Source organism: Microcaecilia unicolor, chromosome 5 (assembly GCF_901765095.1).
Source record: "Microcaecilia unicolor chromosome 5, aMicUni1.1, whole genome shotgun sequence".
Taxonomy (NCBI): Eukaryota; Metazoa; Chordata; class Amphibia; order Gymnophiona; family Siphonopidae; genus Microcaecilia; species Microcaecilia unicolor.
The window spans coordinates 237,746,580-237,768,577 of record NC_044035.1 but is presented as its reverse complement, the minus strand read 5'-3'; the positions used below and the strand labels follow the sequence as shown (position 1 = coordinate 237,768,577).

The 21,998-nt window shown below is 43.4% G+C and overlaps 2 protein-coding genes across 2 annotated transcripts in view; one reads left to right on the top strand and one right to left on the bottom strand.

The window, feature by feature from the left end:
* Window positions 1–9,472, bottom strand: part of ATP6V1A (ATPase H+ transporting V1 subunit A) — a 233,077-nt gene extending 223,605 nt beyond the window's left edge. The window contains exon 1 of the mRNA XM_030203914.1: window positions 9,380–9,472. The gene's annotated coding sequence lies outside the window, so the exon portion shown is untranslated. The remainder of the gene's footprint in view (window positions 1–9,379) is intronic.
* Window positions 9,473–10,417: 945 nt separating this feature from the next.
* Window positions 10,418–21,998, top strand: part of NAA50 (N(alpha)-acetyltransferase 50, NatE catalytic subunit) — an 88,460-nt gene continuing 76,879 nt past the window's right edge. The window contains 1 exon segment of the mRNA XM_030203916.1: window positions 10,418–10,754. Coding sequence (XP_030059776.1) covers window positions 10,747–10,754 — 8 coding nt within the window. The 5' untranslated portion in view covers window positions 10,418–10,746.

The following is a 21,998-nucleotide window of genomic DNA, read 5'->3' as shown; positions in this document are numbered from 1 at the left end:
TTACCACCTTCATCTTGTCTTCTTAGTATCTGGGGGCTTAAATTATTGGCATGATTATTTATCTAATGTTCCAGATTAGAATATATATTTGTTTTAAATTTTATTCTGTACTATTTTGGCTTACCAATGTTCCTGAGCTAATTATTTTGAGTATGTTATTTGTTTGTCAATTATAAATACAAAACCATAACAAAAGCTTGACACGCTATATATAATACTAAACAAAAATGCAAGTAATGTAAATAAAAAAATAACCATGAAACACACAGAAGGTACAGACCACCAATAACCTAGAAGAACACTAACAGACTGTCCAGTGCATTGGGATTTATATTTAACTGTCCATGACACCAATAAAGTGTATAAAATGGTTTATCTGAATGGGAAACATCTTCGTGCAGGGCTGAAAAAACTGGGAAACTGAAATTTGGTACCTACTGCCAGATAGAGAAGCCAGAGTCAGGAAAGTGAGGAGAAACAATGGCCACCAGCCAAGAGGAACAACTCTGTTGGTGAATGCACCAGCGGCTGATCGTATCACATGAATGGTTATTTTGGAAGGCAGAATGTCTTTTCAATTATAATTTTATTGATTTTTCACATATCTGACCAAGACTCAGCAGTTCACTCCTGATGAAGGCTCGTTTAGCCGAAACACAGACTGTGTAGAGTCTACGTGTCTGTGACTTGCTTTATTAAAATCACGTTTTCAGCACTCTGGAGTGTCTTGATATATTCTTTCCTTCCACCCTTGCGGTTGTTCAGTTTGATTGTCTGTGGAAGATGTTTAGTTTTCTCTTTGGGATTTGGACTCCAGCTGAGAGGACCAGTGGTAGGCCAGGGTTGAAAAGTACAGCAGCTGATAGGCTGACAAAAAGGACAGGGAGGGGAGAGGAGGTGTCTTGAATCCAGAAGCAAGCAAGCAATAGCTGTCAAGTGGCATGGAAACTAGCAACAGCAGCTGCTGAGGTAGGGACAAGCACTAGGGTCCTGGTCCCTCCTAGAAGGAAAAGCAAGATGCTGTGGCAGCCCTAGACTGAGAAGAGGGGAGGGCATGGAATCTGCAAAACAAGTTAAGTTTTTACTGCTGTAATTGTCTATTGCTCATGTTTGATTTATTCTTATTGTACACTGCCTTGAGTGAATTCCATAAAAAGGTGGCAAATAAATAAATAAAATAATTAATTTCTCCTCTTCCCATTTCAATATCTACAAAATTTGGCTGACCCTCAAATTTTCTTAAAAATGTTTCCATCTCCAACTTCTTGTGCTGTATACTGTTTCTCTATGTCTCAAACCTGCTTTGTTGTGTTTCCTCTGCACTGTATAATTTGAGCCTAACAAATATACATGGCTAATGTTCATTACAATTTGGGCCAATTCTGGAATGGGCCCATTGGCCTTAGCAATAGATTTTTCAAGCAATAAGGATGAAGCTCATAAGCTTGACACAGTCAGTCCCACAGAAAGTTGCTTTCCATCTCAAGTGGAAACATTACCTATTACTCAGTGAAGAATCTTCAGTTTTTCCAAGTTAGTGAAAAACAATTCATTTGTCATAAGTTAAGAAAAAAATTATTTTAGTTCTTCCCCATTTCCCCGAACACTGAATTTGTGCTTCATGGACACTGTAGGCATTTCTGATTCATATCTTATGACACTGGCTGGGAAGGCAATATTTAAAAGCTTTAAAGAAGCATAGCAGACTTTAGTTCATTCCATCTGCTGATACTACAACAATATAAATAAATCAATACTACTCTGTATGCATACTACTAATAATTTGAAGGACCATCAGAAAAAAAAAGTTAGCTAAAGCAGCAACTTCATCTGTGCTGTCCACAATCAGCTAACATTTTCAGTCCATCAATCCCTTTTAAAGCATGTACTGAAACCAATACAATCAGAAAAATATAAGCATTAAATACTATACTTTTTATAATTTTTTTTCATTGCTGGACTTCATCTATTAATATTTTTTTTTAGTTTTTCTTATGCAAACTAAGATGCCAGCACATTGCTGCAAGTAACTCTCTCTGTACACACTAAACTCTGACAGATAATGCTTAAATCAGCAAAGTTGTATTTATCTCAGAGACGATCCTGATTATCACTCCATGTCTGCCCAACAGACCTGACTCAATGTCGAGTTTCATTGAATTACTGCTTCAGGGTCTAAAGACTTTCTATTCTGTGGTGAAACCGTTGAAAATATCAACATGTTCCGCCAAACTGCTAGCATCTGCTGAGCTACATAATATTTTATGTAAACGCCCTTTTTTTTATTGAAAAAAAGCAGGAGTGATGTATGTCACAAAGTAAAACAACTTTATTAATTCAAATACTGAGCAAAAACTATTCTTACTTGAGTACTAGAACACAAAATAATTATGATTGTAACGGGGTTTAGGGAACACTGCCCCTCACTCTTAAGAAAAGTCCCTCTCTATCTAGCCTGGGCCACCTTAAGAGCACTGACCCCACCCCGGGAGGAAGTGAGCCAGGAAGGGCAGAGTCAATACCTGGGAGTTTAAAAGACAGGACCAGGCTGGGGTTAAGGAGGCCCGGGGGAAGAAGAACTGAAGCCTAAGTCTACGCTGTTATAGAATACATTTAGCTGCTGTAATCTGGCTGAGGTAAGCTAACGTTTGCTTCTTGTTAAGACTTGCAAGCCTTGCTGAGGTCTGGCTGGGGCCAGACCTGAGTCTCAGAAGACCTGAGAATTTACAGGCTGTGTTTGGGGCAGGGTAGCCTCACCAGCCACAGATTGCTTGGCCTACTAGCCAGAGGCCTACTCAAGGACTGTTACTAACCCAGAGAAACTGTTGCATCTGAGAATCCTGGCTTGTGATGTAACAGGTCCCAGGAACCAGGTGAATAAAATTTTCATATTTATATACCTTGTCAAGCATAGTTATTCCCAAGGCCACCCCCATATCCCTAGCCCAGGGTCTCATAGTGATATAGAATGAATAATTAAAATTTACAAATGGTTTATAAATTTTCTGATTTATTGAATTTAGGAAGTTTTTTTTTTTAATTGTTACATTTTTAAAGCAGCACCCATGTCCACCTTCATGCCAAGATGGTCTTTCCACTGTGGCTCCTTGAGAACCTAGGCAAGTCACTTACCCCTCCATTGCCCCAGGTACAAAACTTAAGATTCTGAGCCCACTAAGGACAGAAAAAGCAAATTTACTCACCTGCAGCAGGTGTTCTCTCAGGACAGAAGAACTCATTCTCACATGTGGGTGAAATCATCCGATGGAGCCCAGTGCAAATGCACTTCCCAGATTCTGATAATAGAAGCTTTTGAAAGAAACACACTTGCATGCATCTTCCTGCCTGTATGTGCCACTTGGGACCAAAGCAGTCTAATACAAAAGCTGAGAGAATACAACTCCTAGAGGAGCAAGACAGGTATGTGAGAATGAGTGTTGTGCTGTCCACGGAGAACACTTGCTACAGGTCAGTACCTTTGCTTTCTCCGAGGACAAGCAGGACATCTTATCTTCACATGAGGGAATCCCTAGCTACCAGGCTGACTGAAATAAATGAGGCTTACAACCTTTTTTTAATTTCTTTGATCAGCCTGGAACAAAAGCAGAATGGGCCTATGAGGGTGCAGTTGGATTCTAGACTAAACCGGCTGTCGCATCAGGAATTTTGTTCAAGAACAGTGAAATGTTTGCAGCATTACAGATCTCCTCAATGGAGGCTAATCTTAAGTGGGCTACCGACCTTCTAGATTTCACCATCACCTTTTCTAGCTGTTTGGCCTTAAGATCATCACATATGATCACAACCAAGTCCCACTCCTCTCATGCACAAAAGATATTCACCCCTAAACTGTATCGTTCCCTCAGGTTTTTCCAGCCCAAATAAATGACCCTGCATATTTTAACATTAAATCTTAGTTGCCAAATTCCAGACCATTCTTCAAGCTTTGCTAGATCCTATTCCTCATGTTATCCACGTCATCAGGGGTGTCTACCCTATTGCACATTTTGGTAACACCCGCAAAAAAGCCAAACCTTACAAGACAGCCCTGCAGCAAGATCACTTACAAAAATGTTAAAAATAACTAGTCCAAGAACTGAACCTTGCAGCATACGACTGGTAACATCTCTTTCCTCAGAGTGAGCTCTATTTACCACTACCTCTGTCGCCTTCAACTCAACCAGTTCTTAACCCCGTCAGTCAATTTAGGACTCATACCGAGGGCACTCAGTTTAGTTATTATTCGTCTATGCAGAAACATGTCAAAGGCTTTGCTAAAATCTAAATACACCACATCTAGCACTTTTCCTCGATCCAACTCTCTAGTCACCCAGTCTGACAAAACCTGCCTCTAGTGAAATCTTGTTGCCTTGGTCCTGTAATGCATTGAATTCCAAAAACTTCATTATTCTATTTTAAAAGTGTTTCTATTACTTTATTTCCCACAACTCAGACTTACAACTCCGTAGTTCCCAACCTCTTCCTTACTTCCAGTTGTGGAGAGGGACCACACGTGCCCTTCTCCAGTCCTCCAGGACCACTCCTGACTCTTTTCTATTCATTCAAAAATGTCAGCCAGCAGAGTCAACAGAACTTTCCTAAATTCCTTCTATACATTCAGATATATGCCATCTGGCCCCGTCACTTTGTCCACCTTTAGTTTAGCTAGTGCCTCACGAACACAGTCCTTTGAAAATCATTCAGGGACTACCACACCTCCATTCTTATTTATATTTGTCTTCTGCAGTCCTGCTCCCAGCCCTTCAGCTGTGAACACAGAACAGACATATTTATTAAGAAATTCTGCCTTATCTTTATCAGATTCTACATACTCCTCCCCTTCACCTTTGAATCTTGCAATGCCATTTTTGCACTTCCTCCTATTTTTAACAAATATAAAAAATGTCTTGTTCCCCTCGTTTTACTATATAGGCTATTTCTTCTTCTATTTGCATCTTTGTTTTCCTGACTACTCTACCAGCTTTTCCAGATATTGTTGCCTGTCTTCCTCTTTCTCTGATCACTTGTAGATAAAGGCTAACCTCTTTTACCTTACCTTTTCAGCTACTACTTTTAAGGACCAAAGCAGCCTTCTTTTCCTTTTATTTTTATATACTTTCCTTACAAAAGGTTTGATGCCCTTACAATAGCTCCTTTCAGTTTTGCCCACTGATTTTCTATTTCAAGATGTCCCCATCCAGACAAGAATCTCCACTTTTGAATGAACCCTCTTCACACCTATCTTAATATTAAACCACACCATCCGGTGGTCACTGGATGCAGATGATCACCCACTATAACATTAGAAACACTCTCTCCATTCGTAATCACTAAGTCCAGTATTCCATTACTAACTGCTAGAATAGTTCTCCCTGTAGAGAATTAAGGGGGAAGAGAGTAGGTTTTCCTATGTTCTAATTGTACATTCTTGTTTAGTTGAGCCCCTGAAGACGATACAAGCGAAACGCATTAGAATGCGTAGGTTTTGACTTGGACTGAGCACGGGAACACTACAGACTGTTCAGTAGCATTGGAGAGAAAGGAAATGTCTACAGATTTATTTACGAGTACAGAGAAATGCAGCAGGAAGAGGAGAACTGCAGTTAAACAAGCATATATTACAAAATTGCTTCAAGATAAGTGATTTGAAAACCAGTATTGAACTGCTAGAGTCAAGGTCCTGACAAGTGATGCGACAGAATCCATCACAAATAATTGTGATAAGAGACGATTTGGTTATCTATAAGGTCAAAGATCTATAAAAGGAAAGAAAAACTTCATATAATCCATTTGAGGACAGCAGGGAGGCAATTTCATTGCAGTTTAATGTGTAAAAAAATCTCTGTATCTCGTTATAGAGCTAAGTTGTGACAGTTATGCTGTGTAGTATGAATGAGAGTGTATGAGTGAAGAGATAATAGGAAAGCTGAGTAAAATGCAGTAGGCATTTACGTGGAAAAAAACAATATTGATTAAAAAGGAAGTTTGATATGAATAAATCAAGGTTTTGATACATATATGTAGTTACTGTGTTAAGGAATTGTATTGGTAGTAACTAGATTGAAAATTTGAAATCTCACAGAAGCAGAGTTGATTATACATATGTAGAGAATCCAGGATCTCACTATTTCTAGAAGGCCTTGCAACAGGGAAACCTCAAATCAACATTTGGCATATTAAAATAACCTATTAGTAGTAAGCCCCCTTTCACAGCTATAGTTAGAATGTCTTCAATTAAACCTTTGTTCATTTCTTTCATCTGTGAATGCAGCCTGTATAATCACACAATGTAAATACACTTTCCATTCTCTCTTTCCAGATTGACCCACAGTGCCTCTTCCTTACCCTGTAGATCCTGCAATTGTGTAGCTTTAATATTATCGTTAACATATAATACCACTCCCCCTCTTTATCAGCCAATTATCTAGATAGGGAAACTCATGCACTCTCCATCTGCATAGCCATGCTGCAATGACAGCCAGGCATTTTGTGAAAACCCTGGGAGATCTTGCAAGGCCAAAGGCCAAGACACAGCACACACAATGGTGCTTCCCTACTCGAAATCTGAGAGACATCCTGTGGCTGAGAGGTATCTAGATGTGAGTGTAAGCATCATTTAAGTCCAGACAGCATAATCAATCATTTTCTAAATCATGGGGCTTAAGGTGCCAGGAAAACCAACCTGAACTTTTCTTTTATTAGATACTTGTTCAGAGCCCTTAGATCTAGGCCTTAAACACTGGAGACACCAGCAGGGGGAGATAAAGAGCACTCAACTTTTCACAGTGCCTCATGGCCAGCTAGCTCCACTGCCTCTTCAGTATTTGAAGCTTCCAAAGCAGTATGGCAAACCGCAATGGGAATAACATGAACTTTCCTCACAGCGAACGATGGCCCCTTAACAAGGGCATGAACTCAAAAAAGGAGGGAATGAACTCATCCTCCTAGAGGGAATAAACTCGTCCTCCACTTTGTATAAACGGAGGGAATACTTGCATCCTCCTGGAGGGAATAAACTCATCCTCCCAAAACATGAACTGGAGGGAATGAACTCATCCTCCTATAACTGTAACAAGAACCCTGAAGACTGTTTTCCAACTCCCCAAGGAAGGAATATAACTTCAGGAAACAAGAACAGCACCTAAAATCAGAATCACTGCAATACAGACAATCATACAGGGAGGGCTCATGGCTTCATCTGCTATGACTAAAGGAAAGAAAATTATCATGGTAAGAACCTAATTTTCCCTTCCTTGTCATCAAGCAGATGAAGCCATTACGTATGGGATGTAACAAAGCAATCCCTAGATAGGGTGGGAACAAGCCACACCACGCGCTAGCACCTGTGCTCCAACACGCACATCCCTCTTGGCAGCCACATCCAGCCTGTAATGTCGGGCGAAAGAGAGCTCAGAAGCCCATGTTGCAGCACTGCAAATCTCATGAAGAGATAGTGCTCCAGTTTCCGCCCAGGAAGAGGAAATCGCTCTTGTGGAATGTGCCTTAAATGCTTCAGGCGGAGCCCGGCCAGACAGCAGATATGCTGAAAAGATAGCTTCTTTGAGCCAATGGGCAATAGTGGCTTTAGATGCTGAAGACCCTCTGCGAGGACCTGCAAACAGCACAAAAAGATGATCAGAGTTCCTGAAAGAATTTGCAATTCGCAGATACTGCAACAGAGTCCTGCGCACATCCAAAAGGTGCAACTGCCCAAATGAATCTGGAAACTCCTCCTCAACAAAGGAGGGAAGAAAAACAGGCTGGTTTAGGTGAAACGCTGAAACCACCTTAGGCATGAAGGCAGGCACAGTCCGAACTCTGAGTTGGGCGCTTCAGTCTTTGGTCTAACAAGATGAGTGCCTCCACCTCTTTTGAACCTACATTCCTGTAGCCACTGATGCTGATAACACTGCACCAATGCATCTGCACTGCTGAAACACTTACTGCATAGTAAAGAGCTCTTCTGTGTGGTAACTGTATATATAGTAACATGTATGTAACATTCCCAACAGTTAGCACATAGGCTCGGCACTTATGACATGCTAAGTGCAAAACCTGACAGCATTTTAGTAAAAGGACCCCTAACTTTTTATTAAAATGGAGCACAGAAAAATAAAAAAATAAACAGAACCAAAGACAGGAACATTGATTGCCAGGTCCAACCCCCCCCCCCCCCCCCCCCCCCCCAAAAACAACAACCCTGTAAAATAAACACCCATTTTAAGTCTCCCATTCACACAGTTTGATGGTAGAGCCTTACAGGCAATATGTTTCAACACAAATTCTCATTTAGTAGTCACTGTTTATAGCAGCATTCCTCATACTATGGGGTGCAACCCCAAATAGGAAAGTCCTCATCTCATGCCTGGTATTGAGCCTGTGCTATATCTAGATCTGTACTGGCTAAACAGGAGGCAGGGGAACACAGCAGCATCTCAGCTGACGCTACAGGATGACCAAGAGCATTGGCACAGACAGTAAGGTATAGGGCTGGAGAGTGTGTGTTCCACTGTGGCAGCTAAAATAAGGTCATGATCACAGAGACGTTTGATAATTGGTGCCTTACAGTGATCAGTCAACTGCAGAGTGAATGTTTACTTTTTATAAACTCTATCTAAATACATCTATTTATTGGACACTGGAGTAGTAAGATAACTTTAAAAAAAATCTGGACTCCTAACAGAATTCCACTGTGTTGCTCACCAAAATATGATAAAGCATTGGGTAGATTAAGGAAACAGATATAAAATTCTCTAAAACGATTTCATTATTCAGCTTCTTTACTTGGCAGTTAAATTGATGGAATAGATTCTCTTATTTTTAATATCTGCAGTGCTGATATATATCTAATTTTTATTAAAATTTCATTAAACAGGCAACCAACTAACAAAAACCGCTAGCAAAAATCTGCCCAAGATTACAAACATTTTCTCTTTAATATGAGTAAAAATGGTGTAGGGAAAAGCAGTTCCCACCCCCGAAAAATGGTGCAAGCAAAAGCAGTGGAAAGTATGCCTAATCCCATCCCCTATAAGGATTTCCAGCAGTCACACTGCAGACCTTAGAAAATTATGAGTGAGCTTCCAAAACCCACAGAACAAGTCACGGATGACATCTGAACAGACCTAGGTGTGGGCAGCTCATGCACAGTTTTTTTTGTTTTTTGAATGCAGAACAATAACCTACATAACAGGCCACAAGAGAATCCTGTGTACATCAGACACCAGCCCTCAGCAGAACCCCAGTATGAGTCTTCCTGACAAGCTAGAGCAGCCTCCAATCTCCTCCTGAGAAGCTAACTCCAACCAATGGCCAAACGTCCAAGACTCTATACTCCAGTACAAGACGGTATCTAAATACGTGAAATACCTGTACTTACCGGCACGGTTTACTGGACCACAGTGGCTGTCAGACTCCCGTTCTTCTCCCCTTCCCCCTCCCTCACCACCCAGCCCAGGGCCGCAATCAGCTGACACTACCTGCACCGCCTCCTTCATTGCGCCACACGTCCTTCCCAAAATGTAAATACTAAATTAAAAAAATAAACGTTCTAAATAAAGTTTATTTTTGACTCCTTCTACTCATTTAAAAGCTTTCTATATTTAATGTTTGTTATTATAATTTACATGGAACAGGAATGACGTTGTAAAGGATATGACGTCATCCTTGACTGTCGCGAGTTCTATATATCCCGCCAATTTACCTTTTTTTCAGAAGCAAAGTAGAGGAGTGTGGTAGCGGTGTTAGTCCACTCTTAATCAAAATAAAACATGGAAAAGAAAATAAGATGATACCTTTTTTATTGGACATAATCAAGAAATGTATTATGTCCAATAAAAAAGGTATCATCTTATTTTCTTTTCCATGTTTTATTTTGTTTGATTTCTATTGATAACTTTCAGAAGCAAGAAAGGCGGCTTAGGCTAGGCTTCTCTTCTGAATTGTTGTGACTATGTGAAGTATATCTAGGTCGGAGCTGATTGGTTTTCTTTTTAAAATTCTGAACAGAACAGTTTAGAAAAGAAGGCAGTTCCTTACAACTCCACCACAAAATATGTTTAACTTAGTGAAATCACTTTACTCTTCATTATTACAAATCAAATAGCATCCCACGCCAAATTCGAAAATGTGAGAAAATAGGTTGTCACACAAATCCTATAAATATTTTTTATATAATTCTTAGACAATTTATAGGCTTATTGGAAAGACGCATATTTATTTCTCTAAAATACAATTTTATCGAGCTGGAGGTCAAAGGTTAAAGATGCTTGCTGGAAAGTGAAGCTATAACTACGGGCGTGATATGCAGGTGGGAAGCTTACTGTAGGGCCCTTGGAATGAGGTGAGGAAGGGAGTATGACACGACGAGCTGGAGGTGCGATCCAGGCCGAACAGACGTAACGGCGGGGAGCGCGCGCGTATACGCAAGCCCAGGGCGTGAGAGACTCAAGGCTAGAGTGAGAGCCTGAGCTTGTGTGTCGCGAAGAGGGGGGAGGCGTTGAAGCCGTAGCAGTAGTACTGCCACACCGTATATACCCTTAGCACCACCGCATGTAGAGGAAAGGATTGGGGAGATAGGCCACCCATCACTCCTCCCCCTTTTATATTGGTGGTGGTCACTCATAACCTCGCCAGTTATCAACCGAGGTGTTCGTTCCCTGGAGCAGAGTCGCCGCCGTCGCCTTTTCTTCAGATCTTTCTCTTTGCGGTGGGGGGGAGGGAAGGAGCTGAGCTCCGGCGCACAAAATGAAAGGGTGAGTTCCAAGTTTTGCTTCATCCTTTTCTATACTCCCTCTCCATTTCCTTACGGGCACTCGGGTAGCGGAGGAAAATTTTCTGTTTTCTTGTGTTTCTTACTGTGTTCCTCCGAAATCTTCTCGCGGGGCCAGTGGCGGTCTCCGGGGAGAGAGGGGGGGGGGGTGGATCTGTTGCCGAAAACTTGTGAATTCTCCGTGGTGCTGTTGTACTGGAAAGTGCTTTACTTCCTATGTCTTTGAAGATTGTAGAGAGCAACTTTATGATTTTATCAAAACGTATATTTTTGTTGGACGAGTGAATGAGGATTTTAGCGTTTGTTTTGCTGTGCAAACTTTATGGCTGAAAGATTGTGTGAGGGTTGGGAGGTCGTTTTGAAATCGTTTAAAATGATTATCTTTTTATTAAAGAGACTTGGAATATAAATTAAGGGCGGGGAACGTTGACGTTTCTTGATGGTTTCTTCAACTGTTGAATGTAGGGAAAGGAGTTTGAACTAGGGTAGGGGCCTACAAGTCGTTTTTTAAAAATTGAACTTCTGCTCTATTCGAAGGGGTTAATGGAAGAGAAAAAACGCAAGCAGAGTTCTATTTTTAGTTGTAGCGGTGCTTTCAGACTTTTTTTTTTTTGGGTGCACTTTTTTTTTTCTATTTGTGGTTGTAGGGTAGGTGGGACACCGGAAGGCTCTTTTTATAGCTTATCCAATCCCACGTGTAAAGAGAAATCTGTGGATCTCGCTGAAACTATGCATGGGTTCCCCGAAATGGAGCTAAACCTGGCTCCGGCTTTATTTAATTGGGAGCTACCTGACGCTCCCGAGTAGCTCTTATGGCCCATTTTAATCCTCTTTCCCACAGTACTGAGTGGATTATAATTAAAACATAAGAATAAGGTACACTGTAATTTGAGATAATAAAACTATGAAATAATTCAAGTACAGCAATTTATTTTATGGCGTGAGAAACTTTTTTGAAAGAAATGAGTTGCTTTGCTGATAAACTTCCACATACCTTTTGATCTCTGTCGTATTGTTATAGTAGGCTCTATATGAATTACAAAATGGATACATCAAGTTGAGATTTTTTTTTGTATCTAATCTGGTTTGGGGGGGGGGGGGGTCCATGAGGAGCTTAGTAAACGCTACACTGTACATCAGTGATTTCCAAACTACTTTCCTTGCACTCTGTTCAGGGGTAAGGGTACCTGCAGCAGTTAGGTTATAAAATCTGTTTGAACATTCTAAATTGAGGGTTCCTCGTTGTATGGAAAAATATTTAGGGATTATCACAATAAGTAGTTTGGGAAACACTGCTGTACATCCTGTATTGGTGTTATGTGAGTTTGCAGGGTTGACATAGGTATTTGAAAAAAAAGATATTGGCAGTTTCATACCCACAGCAGAGGGGACTTCAGTTTAGCATAGTATGTTGATACTGATACCTTAATTTTAGACTGTGCTGTTAGTCCACTTTCTTGAAGAAGAGGGGTAAAACTATGCTTTCTTGTCTTCCCCCCCCCCCCCTTTTCAAGGTGCACATAGCGAGGGAGTGCAGCTCAGAGCTTCCCAAACTCTGGATCAGTATCCCAAAATCTGCTTTTCAGAGGTGCATCATTCTGCACCTTGGGAAGAAGGGGTCACAATTTTATTTGACTGCAATCATGGGATCATAGCCACAAAGACTGATAAGCACTGCTGGGAAGTGGTACTACTACTACTATTTAGCATTTCTATAGTGCTACAAGGCTTACGCAGCGCTGCACAAACATAGAAGAAAGACAGTCCCTGCTCAAAGAGCTTACAATCTAATAGACAATAAATAAAGTAATCAAATCAATTAATGTGAATGGGAAGGAAGAGAGGAAGGTAGGTGGAGGCGAGTGGTTACGAGTCAAAAGCAATGTTAAAGAGGTGGGCTTTCAGTCTAGATTTAAAGGTGGCCAAGGATGGGACAAGACGTAGGGGCTCAAGAAGTTTATTCCAGGCGTCGGGTGCAGCGAGACAGAAGGCGCGAAGTCTGGAGTTGGCAGTAGTGGAGAAGGGAACAGATAAGAAGGATTTATCCATGGAGCGGAGTGCACGGGGTGGGGTGTAGGGAAAGAAGAGGGTGGAGAGATACTGGGGAGCAGCAGAGTGAGTACATTATAGGTTAGTAGAAGAAGTTTGAACAGGATGCAAAAACGGATAGGGAGCCAGTGAAGGGTCTTGAGGAGAGGGGTAGTATGAGTAAAGCGACCCTGGCGGAAGAGGAGACGGGCAGCAGAGTTTTGAACCGACTGGAGAGGGGAGAGGTGACTAAGTGGGAGGCCAGCAAGAAGCAGATTGCAGTAGTCTAAACGAGAGGTGACAAGGGTGTGGATGAGGGTTTTGGTAGAGTGCTCGGAAAGAAAGGGGCGGATTTTACGGATGTTGTAAAGAAAGAAACGACAGGTCTTGGCAATCTGCTGGATATGAGCAGAGAAGGAGAGAGAAGAGTCAAAGATGACCCCAAGGTTTCGAGCTGAGGAGACAGGGAGAATGAGAGAGCCATCGACAGAAATAGAAAACGGGGGGAGCGGGGAGGTGGGTTTGGGGGGGAAATGAGAAGCTCGGTTTTGGTCATATTTAATTTCAGGTGGCGTTGAGACATCCAGACAGCAATGTCAGACGAGTACAAAGCTCTGTGGGGTCAATCAGGAAGAGCAGAATTCTCTTGTGGCATAATAGCTAGTCACCTGTTAATGCTATGAATTTTTTAAAAAGTAAAAACATTAAAATACCACGATACAAAAGCTATTAAAATATAAATACCCTTTATCAGATTTGGGCAATGTTTTTCAGCAAAGTACCAAAAACAGTGCAACTACCCCCTTGGGAGGATGTTGGGGGAGAAGGGAGCTCACAAAGTGCTGCCATTCTAGTTAGGAGTGGTATGCTAGGCATGAGGTTCTTATGCACTTGTGACATTGCTGACCCTCTGCTCTATATTTTCACATGTTTTATGAGTTCTGATGAGCAATTTTTTTCCAGTACAGATGTACTAAAGCTTTATTTTCTTATTTTACCAGGCTCATAGTAATATATGCTAATTGTAAGTACCAGTTGGTCCACCCAGTCTGTTCAGCTTTATCTACCTACATTTTATTTATTTAGATTTTGCTCACACCTTTTTCAGTAGTAGCTCAAGGTGAGTTATATTCAGGTACACTCGATTTTTCTCTGTCCCAGGAGGGCTCACAATCTAAGTTTGTACTTTTGGCAATGGAGGGTTAAGTGACTTGCCCAAGATCACAAGGAGCAGCAGTGGGATTTGAACTGTCCACCTCTGGACTGCAAGACCAGTGCTCTAACCACTAGGCCATTCCTCCACACATTGCTTTAGACATCTACCTCCCTGAGACATTTTTTTCTCAAGGCCAACTTTTTTTTACTTTTAATCTTACAGTTCCAGGTAAATGAGAATGTTTCCTTGTCAAAAACAATGCTTAGGCCAGTGGTTCCCAAATGTGGTCCTGGGGGCACCCCAGCCATTCAGATTTTCAGGCTACCCATAATGAATTCATGAGATAGATTTGCATGCAGTGGAGGCACTGCATTCAAATCTCTCTCTCTCTCTCTCATGAATATTTATTGTGGGTATCCTGACAACCTGAATGGCTGGGGTGCCTCTAGGACCAGGTTGGTTTAGGTACTCTATTTCTGTTAACCTAATCTTTCCTCATCTGTGACCGTGCAAAGTATAGAGTTACTAGGACATATATTTCATCCATCCCCGCCTATCCCCAATGGACTGTAGCCCATACCCGCTAAGATCCTTTCCATCTCCTCCATCCCCACTTGTACTTGCAGGAGTCTATGCTATTATGTACTTGCTTACAGCTCGCCGTTTCCTTCCAACCCCAACAGCATACGTGATTTTATTTATTTATTTTGGATGGTGTTCCAAGCATCATTCTGGTGCTGTAGTTGCTCCTCGGTGTACTCCAAGCCTTATTCTGGGGTCACCAGAGATTGACTACACACCCACAGGAATACCATGGTAACTTCTTCCATCCCCATTCCTGTGCACTCTAGTGTGAAGCATGCTTAAATTCTGTCAGTTTTTGTTATTACTACCTCTACTGATAAGCTATTCCAGCCATCTTTTTCCTTTCTAATAAAGAAATATTTTTTGGACTTCACACTTAGTTTTACTGTGGAAAATTAATGCTTCACTTTAGTCATGACCCTCATTTAACAGTTGGAATGTTTTGTGTGTAAGTATTGCTTTACTTATCTGCTATGGTGGGGCAAAAGGTAAGGTCTTATTGGCAGTGAAAGGAGAGGGATCATTTCAGCATTAGTACCTGAAACATGGAGGGGGGAGATACTGCCCACCCATGTTCACTCCAAATTATGTACATAGGTTTTAGCTCCTTTTGTGTTGAAGTGCCTGTCATTTTTGGGAGCCCTTGTCTCAATTGCATCAGTCTTCCGTCCCTACAAAAGTAGGGATTTACATAAGCACCGCCATACTGGGAACAGACCAAGGGTCCATCAAGCCCAGTATCCTGTCTCCGACAACGGCCAATCCAGGCTTCAAGAACCTGGCAAAACCAAATATATATATATATATAATAATGTTCAATGGACTTTTCCTTCAGGAATCTGTCCAAACCCCCCTTAAACTCCGTAAGGCCAGCTGCTGTCATTATATTCTCCGGTAACGAGTTCAAGAGTCCCTACACACTGAGTAAAGAAAAACTTTCTCCTATTTTAAATCTACCGTAATCTAGCTTCATCTTGTGTCCCCTGGTTCTATTATTTTTTGAAAGTGTAAACAAACGCTTCACATCTGTCTGCTCTACTCCGCTCATCTTGTAGACTTCTATCATATCACCCCTCAGCCACCTTTTCTCCAAGCTGAAGAGCCCTAACCGTCTTATCCTTTCCTCATAGGGAAGTCGTTCCATCCCTTTTATCATTTTCGTCGCCCTTCTCTGCACCTTCTCCAATTCTTTTATATCTTTTTTTGAGATGCGGCGACCAGAATTGGACACAATATTTGAGGTGCGGTTGCACCATGGAGCGATACAACAGCATTATAACATCCTCATGTTTGTTTTCCACACAGCAGAAGTTTCAAGAACTAGCACAATATTATAGTTCATAAGTCCTCCTTCCTACAGGTAATACTGTTCTTATGCACTGAAGCATACTATTAGCTTTTCCAGCTGTTTAATTTTACTGATACTTCAGGTCATTTGTTTATCATTATCACTTATTAGGTTTTGATATACCGTCTTGATTGCATAACAAGCCAAAGCGGTTCATGTAAAAATCAAATCTTAAAAGAAAAATGAACTCCATAAAATGACACACCCAAGCATAAACAACATTGCAGTTCTGAGACCCAGAGCAGTATCTTCAAGGCTGCTGCTACCATTGGGCCGACAAAAGGGATAGGGGCCGGCAACAAGATTAGTTATTGGTCAATTCAAATTCCAACTCAAAAAATGTGTTGAGCTTTGATCTGAAAATCTTTTAAGGGTTTTCAGCATGCAGTGATGATAATTTGACAGTGCAGGTGCCAGAAACAAGAAAGCACTATGCCTAGTGGATTCCCACATGCTATGGATAGGCCAGGAATAATTGGTCTATGGTCATCTATTGAGCAGAGGAAATGGGGAAGTACATATGGGATTGTGAGGGATGCTAAATAGTTTTCCTGAGTATAAATCTTTGCAGGTTAGAGTGAGGATCTTTAACTCTGAACCCTATTGGAAGACAATGAAGGTGAAAGAACAAGTGGATAATATCAGTGTTTTACGCAGCAGAGTACATGACCAGCTCTATTTTGTAGTATCTGAAATCTTTTAATTCATATTTTGAGACACCTGCATAAACTGTGTTGCAGTAATAGTAGCAAGAAGCAATGAAAGCATGGAAGAGAGGGTATATAATGAGGTTTCATCTAGGTAAGGGTGGATTGATCTTGGTGCAGTCTGAAGAAACACCATTGCATCACTGATGAGGTTTGTTGCAAGAAAGAGTTTCCTTGTCACTTGCAGCAGGTGAATCCAGAAACTAGTGGGTTAAGTCCGCCTAGCAGCAGGTGGAGATAGAGATAAACAGACCAAAGGCAGTGATGCCAGACGGCCAGCTCCTTCCTCAGTTAGTATGTATCTATCTCAGTAGGTGGTGGACGGCTTTTTCTCCAGCTCCTGGGCCGGTGGCCAGTTTGAGCCGGGGGTGGCGGATTGGTGGTGTCTCCTTTGGCAGCATACGCAGTTGCTGGGTCCTTACTGCACCTCAAATTCCCTGTTCCTTTCCTTTAATAAAAAAAAAAAAAAATCATAGAATTTGTTTAACAGAGAAGCACAGGGAAGTGTGTTTTTGCTGAGAGCAGGTTTGTGTTACTGCTGTCCAAGTCCTGTTTTCTGTTGCCTGCTTGTCTGAGCCTGCCTCGAAGCGGAGTTGGAGAGGTTTTTTTTTTTCTTCGGCTCAGTTGTCAGTTCCCGCGCTTTCCCGGTCTGCTGGGTTCCTGTTCAGGGGCGGGCAATGGCAGCGGAGGCGGTAAAACGCTGTTCCCAAGGCGGGAACTGACATTCGACGGCGGGCCTTTGCAGCACGGGGTACGCTGATTTTGCGGGACTCGACGGAACGGTGCCCTCCAGAGAGCGTGGTTTCCAGCCCGGAGCATGGCGATTCTCACACCATTTTGCGATCGGTCGCAGAGCCGGCTCTGGTAGCAGTTTTGGGCAAAGCTTCTCCGCTGGTCGGGGGGGGGGGGCATCAGGCACTGTGGGCGGTGGTTCAACTGCCATGGCTGCGACATCCGTTGCGGGGGAGGGGTTTTCGCCAGAGTTTTTTTTTTTTTGCTACTCTGGGTGTTTTTGTTGAAAAGGGCCTTGCCCCCCCCCCCCCCTCACGCAGCTGTGACAGCTTCGACCTTTGATCCTCTCAGGGGGGGGGTCTGGGGATAAACCAAGAGATTTGGGGGTTTTCCCCAGAGGATTTCTCCTCCCTTAAAAAGCCTAGGCTTTCTTTGGGGTCTGAGGAGGGGTCCTGTATACAGTCGCCTGCAGCTTCCTCCGTGGTGGCTCTTGCGGAGCAGACGGGGGTAGAGGACTTGGAGGACAGTGTCCTCACTGCCCAACTGGAGGACTCTTCTGGCGTGAGGATTTTCCATAAGGAGGAGTTGTCCTCCTTTATCTCTCAGGCGCTGGAAGCCCTGAATATAGAGGACCCTGAGGTTGCGGCTTCTCAGGCAGTCAACCCCAAGATGGCTAGTACCAGATGACCTTCTAAGGTCTTTCCGGTACATGAAGCTATTGAAGAGTTGATTTCGGCCCAGTGGGGGAATCCGGATGGGGGGCTGAAAGTGGCCAGGGCTATGGCCCGGCTGTATCCGGTTTCAGCGGATCGTTCAGAGAAGTTTGCTCTACCTAGGGTGGATGCTCTGGTGACGGCGGTCACTAAGAAGGCTACTCTTCCAGTGGAAGGTGATGTGGCACTCAAGGATATGCAAGACAGACGGCTGGAGGCCTTTTTGAAATGTGCCTTTCAGGTGGCCACTTTGACACTTCAAGCTTCTGTTTGTAATTCTTACGCGGCTAGAGCTTGTCTCAGTTGGCTACATTCTGTCATGGATTCGTTTTCGGAGTCTTATGTCGGACGCTCCTCAATTGCCCCTGATGGATATTGGGCTGGCATACTTGGCGGATGCCTTTGTATGATTTGGTCCGTGCTTCGGCCAAACTCATGGCCTTGACCGTTTCCTTTCGACGTCTTCTGTGGCTCTGTCATTGGGCCGCAGATATGGCCTCTAAGCAGCGACTTATTAAATTGCTTTTCCGAGGGAAATTGCGTTTTGGGGAAGACCTAGAAAAGATTGTTAAAGATTGAGGGATTCCAAATCTCACTGTCTCCCAGAGGATAGAACCAAGTCTGCGCCCAGGCATGGAGCTTGGAGGTCATGGTTCAGGGAGTCGCGATGGTATCGCCCTGGGCGCTCCAACGCAGCCTTCCAGCATTATCGTTTTGGGCAGCGTTCTTCCTTTCACAACAAGAAGCGTCCAGCTGGACCCCCCCCCTCCTCACGTCACGGGGCTCTGGCTCGATCCTCCCAATGATGGGGCGCAGGTCCACTCGGGAAAGAGCAGATTGGTGGTCGGCTTTCTCTTTCTTCCAGGGTGAGCCAGAATTACTTTGGATCAATGGGTCCTCGATGTAGTGCGAGACGGCTACAAGTTAGAATTCTTCTCTCCCGTCACAGACTTCTTTCTGGAGTCCCGCTGTTTATCGCGGGCCAAGAGGACAGTGGTTCTGCAGTGTTTGCGAGACCTGCTAAGGATAGGGGCTATCGTGCCTGTTCCTCCTCTCAAAAGGCGCACAGGTCGGTGCTCCATCTTCTTTGTGGTGCCAAAGAAAGGAGGGGCTTTTCAGCCTATTCTCGATCTCAGAAAAGTAAACCAGTTTTTGCGGGTAAATGAGAGCGTTCGTTTCCTTGTCAAAAACAATGCTTAGGCCAGTGGTTCCCAAATGTGGACCTGGGGGCACCCCAGCCATTCAGATTTTCAGGCTACCCATAATGAATTAATGAGATAGATTTGCATGCAGTGGCATTCAAATCTCTCTCTCGTGAATATTTATTGTGGGTATCCTGAAAACCTGAATGGCTGGGGTGCCTCTAGGACCAGGTTGGTTTAGGTACTCTATTTCTGTTAACCTAATCTTTCCTCATCTGTGACCGTGCAAAGTAGAGAGTTACTAGGACATATATTTCATCCATTCCCGCCTATCCCCAATGGACTGTAGCCCATACCCACTAAGATCCTTTCCATCTCCTCCATCCCCAAGACAATGTTCAAGCGGATTTTCTTAGCCAGACTCTTTTGGACGCAGTGGAATGGACGCTTTCGGACTCAGATTTTCGGCTGATCTGTCAACGTTGGGGAAGACCAGTAATGGATCTTATGGCCATGGCTTGCAATGCCAAAGTTTCCCAGTTCTTCAGACGCAAACGGCAGCCAGGATCCGCAGGATTGGCCGCAACAACAGCTACTGTATGTTTTTCCTCCATGGCCTCTGATAGGGAGAGTTCTTTGCCGCATTGGGGGCCGGTTGTTCTAGTGGCCCCAGATGGGATCCGATGGCCGTGGTATGCGGATCTCGTTCGAGCACTCTGAGAGCCACCATTGCGACTTCCGGTGACTCCCGATCTGCTGCATCAAGGGCCAGTTCAGATGGAAAATCCCTCCCGCTTTGGTCTTACGGCGGCTATTGAGAGGCGGCAGTTGAGGAAAAAGGGATTTTCAGGAGCAAGGAGCAATCATTGCCACTCTTTTGGGGGCACATAAGCAGTCTATTTCAGCAGCGTACGCACGAGTGTGGAAAGCTTTCTCGGCGTGGTTTGCTTTGCGTGCTGAATCGCCTTTTCGGGCGGACATTCCGGTTATTCTGGAGTTCCTTCAGGATGGTCTTCAAAAGGGATTGGCATATAATTCCCTTCAAGTGCAGGTGGCCGTGCTAGCTTGTTTTAGGGGCAAACTGGACTGTTCCTCTTTAGCAGCTCACTCTGATATCCGTTTCCTACGCGGGTCTCTTCGATTTCAGCCTCCTCTGCGGAATCCGTGCCCAGCATGGCATTTGAATGTGGTACTGCGAGCCCTCCAGGCCCACTGTTTGAGCCGTTGAATAAGGTTTGTGAGAAGGATCTAACACTTAAGACAGTGTTTTTGGTGGCCAATTGCTTCGGCTAGGAGGATTTCTGAAATTCAGGCTTCATCTTGCAGAGATCCTTTTTTTTGCAGTTTTCAGGAGCAGGGGTGTCGATTCGGACGGTGCCGTCGTTTCTACCTAAAGTGGTTTCGGCTTTCCATGTCAATCAGGTGGTTTATCTTCCGTCTTTTCGAAGAGAGGATTATCTGGGGGAGTTTGCCTCGCTACGTTTCCTGAACGTGCGGAGAGCCTTGTTTCGGTACTTGCAGATCTCTAACGAGTTTTGACGCTCGGATCATCTCTTTGTGCTGTTGTCAGGATCGAAAAGAGATAAGGCGGCTTCTAAGGCTTCCATTGCTCGCTGGATTAGGGAAACCATTGGAACGACGTATCTGCTACAAGGGCGGGCGTCTCCAGTGGCCCTGAAGGCGCATTCTGCTTGGGCACAGGCGGCTTCTTGGGCGGAGGAATCGGAAGAGATTTGTCGGGCGGCTACTTGGGCGTCCCGTCATACTTTTGCGAAGCATTACAAGCTAAACGTGTCTGCTCAGGAGGATGCGAGTTTTGGGGCGGGAGTGTTGTTACGGGGAGCGTCGGCTTCCCACCCTACTTAAGGAATGCTTTGGTACATCCCACTAGTTCCTGGATTCATCTTCTGCAAGTGACAAGGAAGGTAAAATTGTCTTACCTGATAATTTTCTTTCCTTTAACGCAGCAGATGAATCCAGGATCCCTCCCTAGCTCAGCCGCTGTGTTTTTTTTTTTCATTTCTGCGTAGTGTGGCTATTTTTTCCCTTTCGGGTTGTCTTTTCCAGAGTTCAGACAGATATGGGAACACAGAAAGTATTCCGATTTCTGTATCAAGTTGCAGTTATTTCGAAGTTCTTATTTGGTTCTCTGTTTTTCATAGTGAGGATGGTTTCTGGTTGTCGTTGGTTTCATATTTTTGGCCTTGGCAAATGCTTACGAATGACATACTAACTGAGAAAGGAGCTGTCTGTCTGGCATCACTGCCTTTAGTTTATCTCTATCTCCACCTGCTGGTAGGCGGACCTAACCCACTAGTTCCTGGATTCATCTGCTGCATTAAAGGAAAGAAATTTATCAGGTAAGACATAAATTTACCTTAGAATCCAGGATTACCAAACAGAGATATCTTTCAAACAGGCCTGTAGTAGCATAGGAAGAGAATATCATCTGCGTAATAAGCACTAATCCTATGGGTTTGAACTAAAGTGGCTTCACAGGGCCTTTTCTCTACCCGCCTCTCGACAGTGCTGCTTATGCTATAGTATTTATATATTGGTACACTCAGAGCCAGTAACAGCAGAGATGCTGTAGCCCTGGGCCAAGAGAGGCCAGGACAGTCAGACAAGACCTGCTTGCATCTGTCATGTGGTAGAGCAGGCTGGCAGGACACAGCCAGCTGCTGAGCAGGGATCATTTTATAGAGTGTAAATGTGGACTTATGTTGGTCTTTTTCTCTGTGTGCACTTAGTAAAAATTAGAGACTCGCAAATAGCGAAGGATGCACAAAAGGGATCTCATGAAAATGAACTGCACG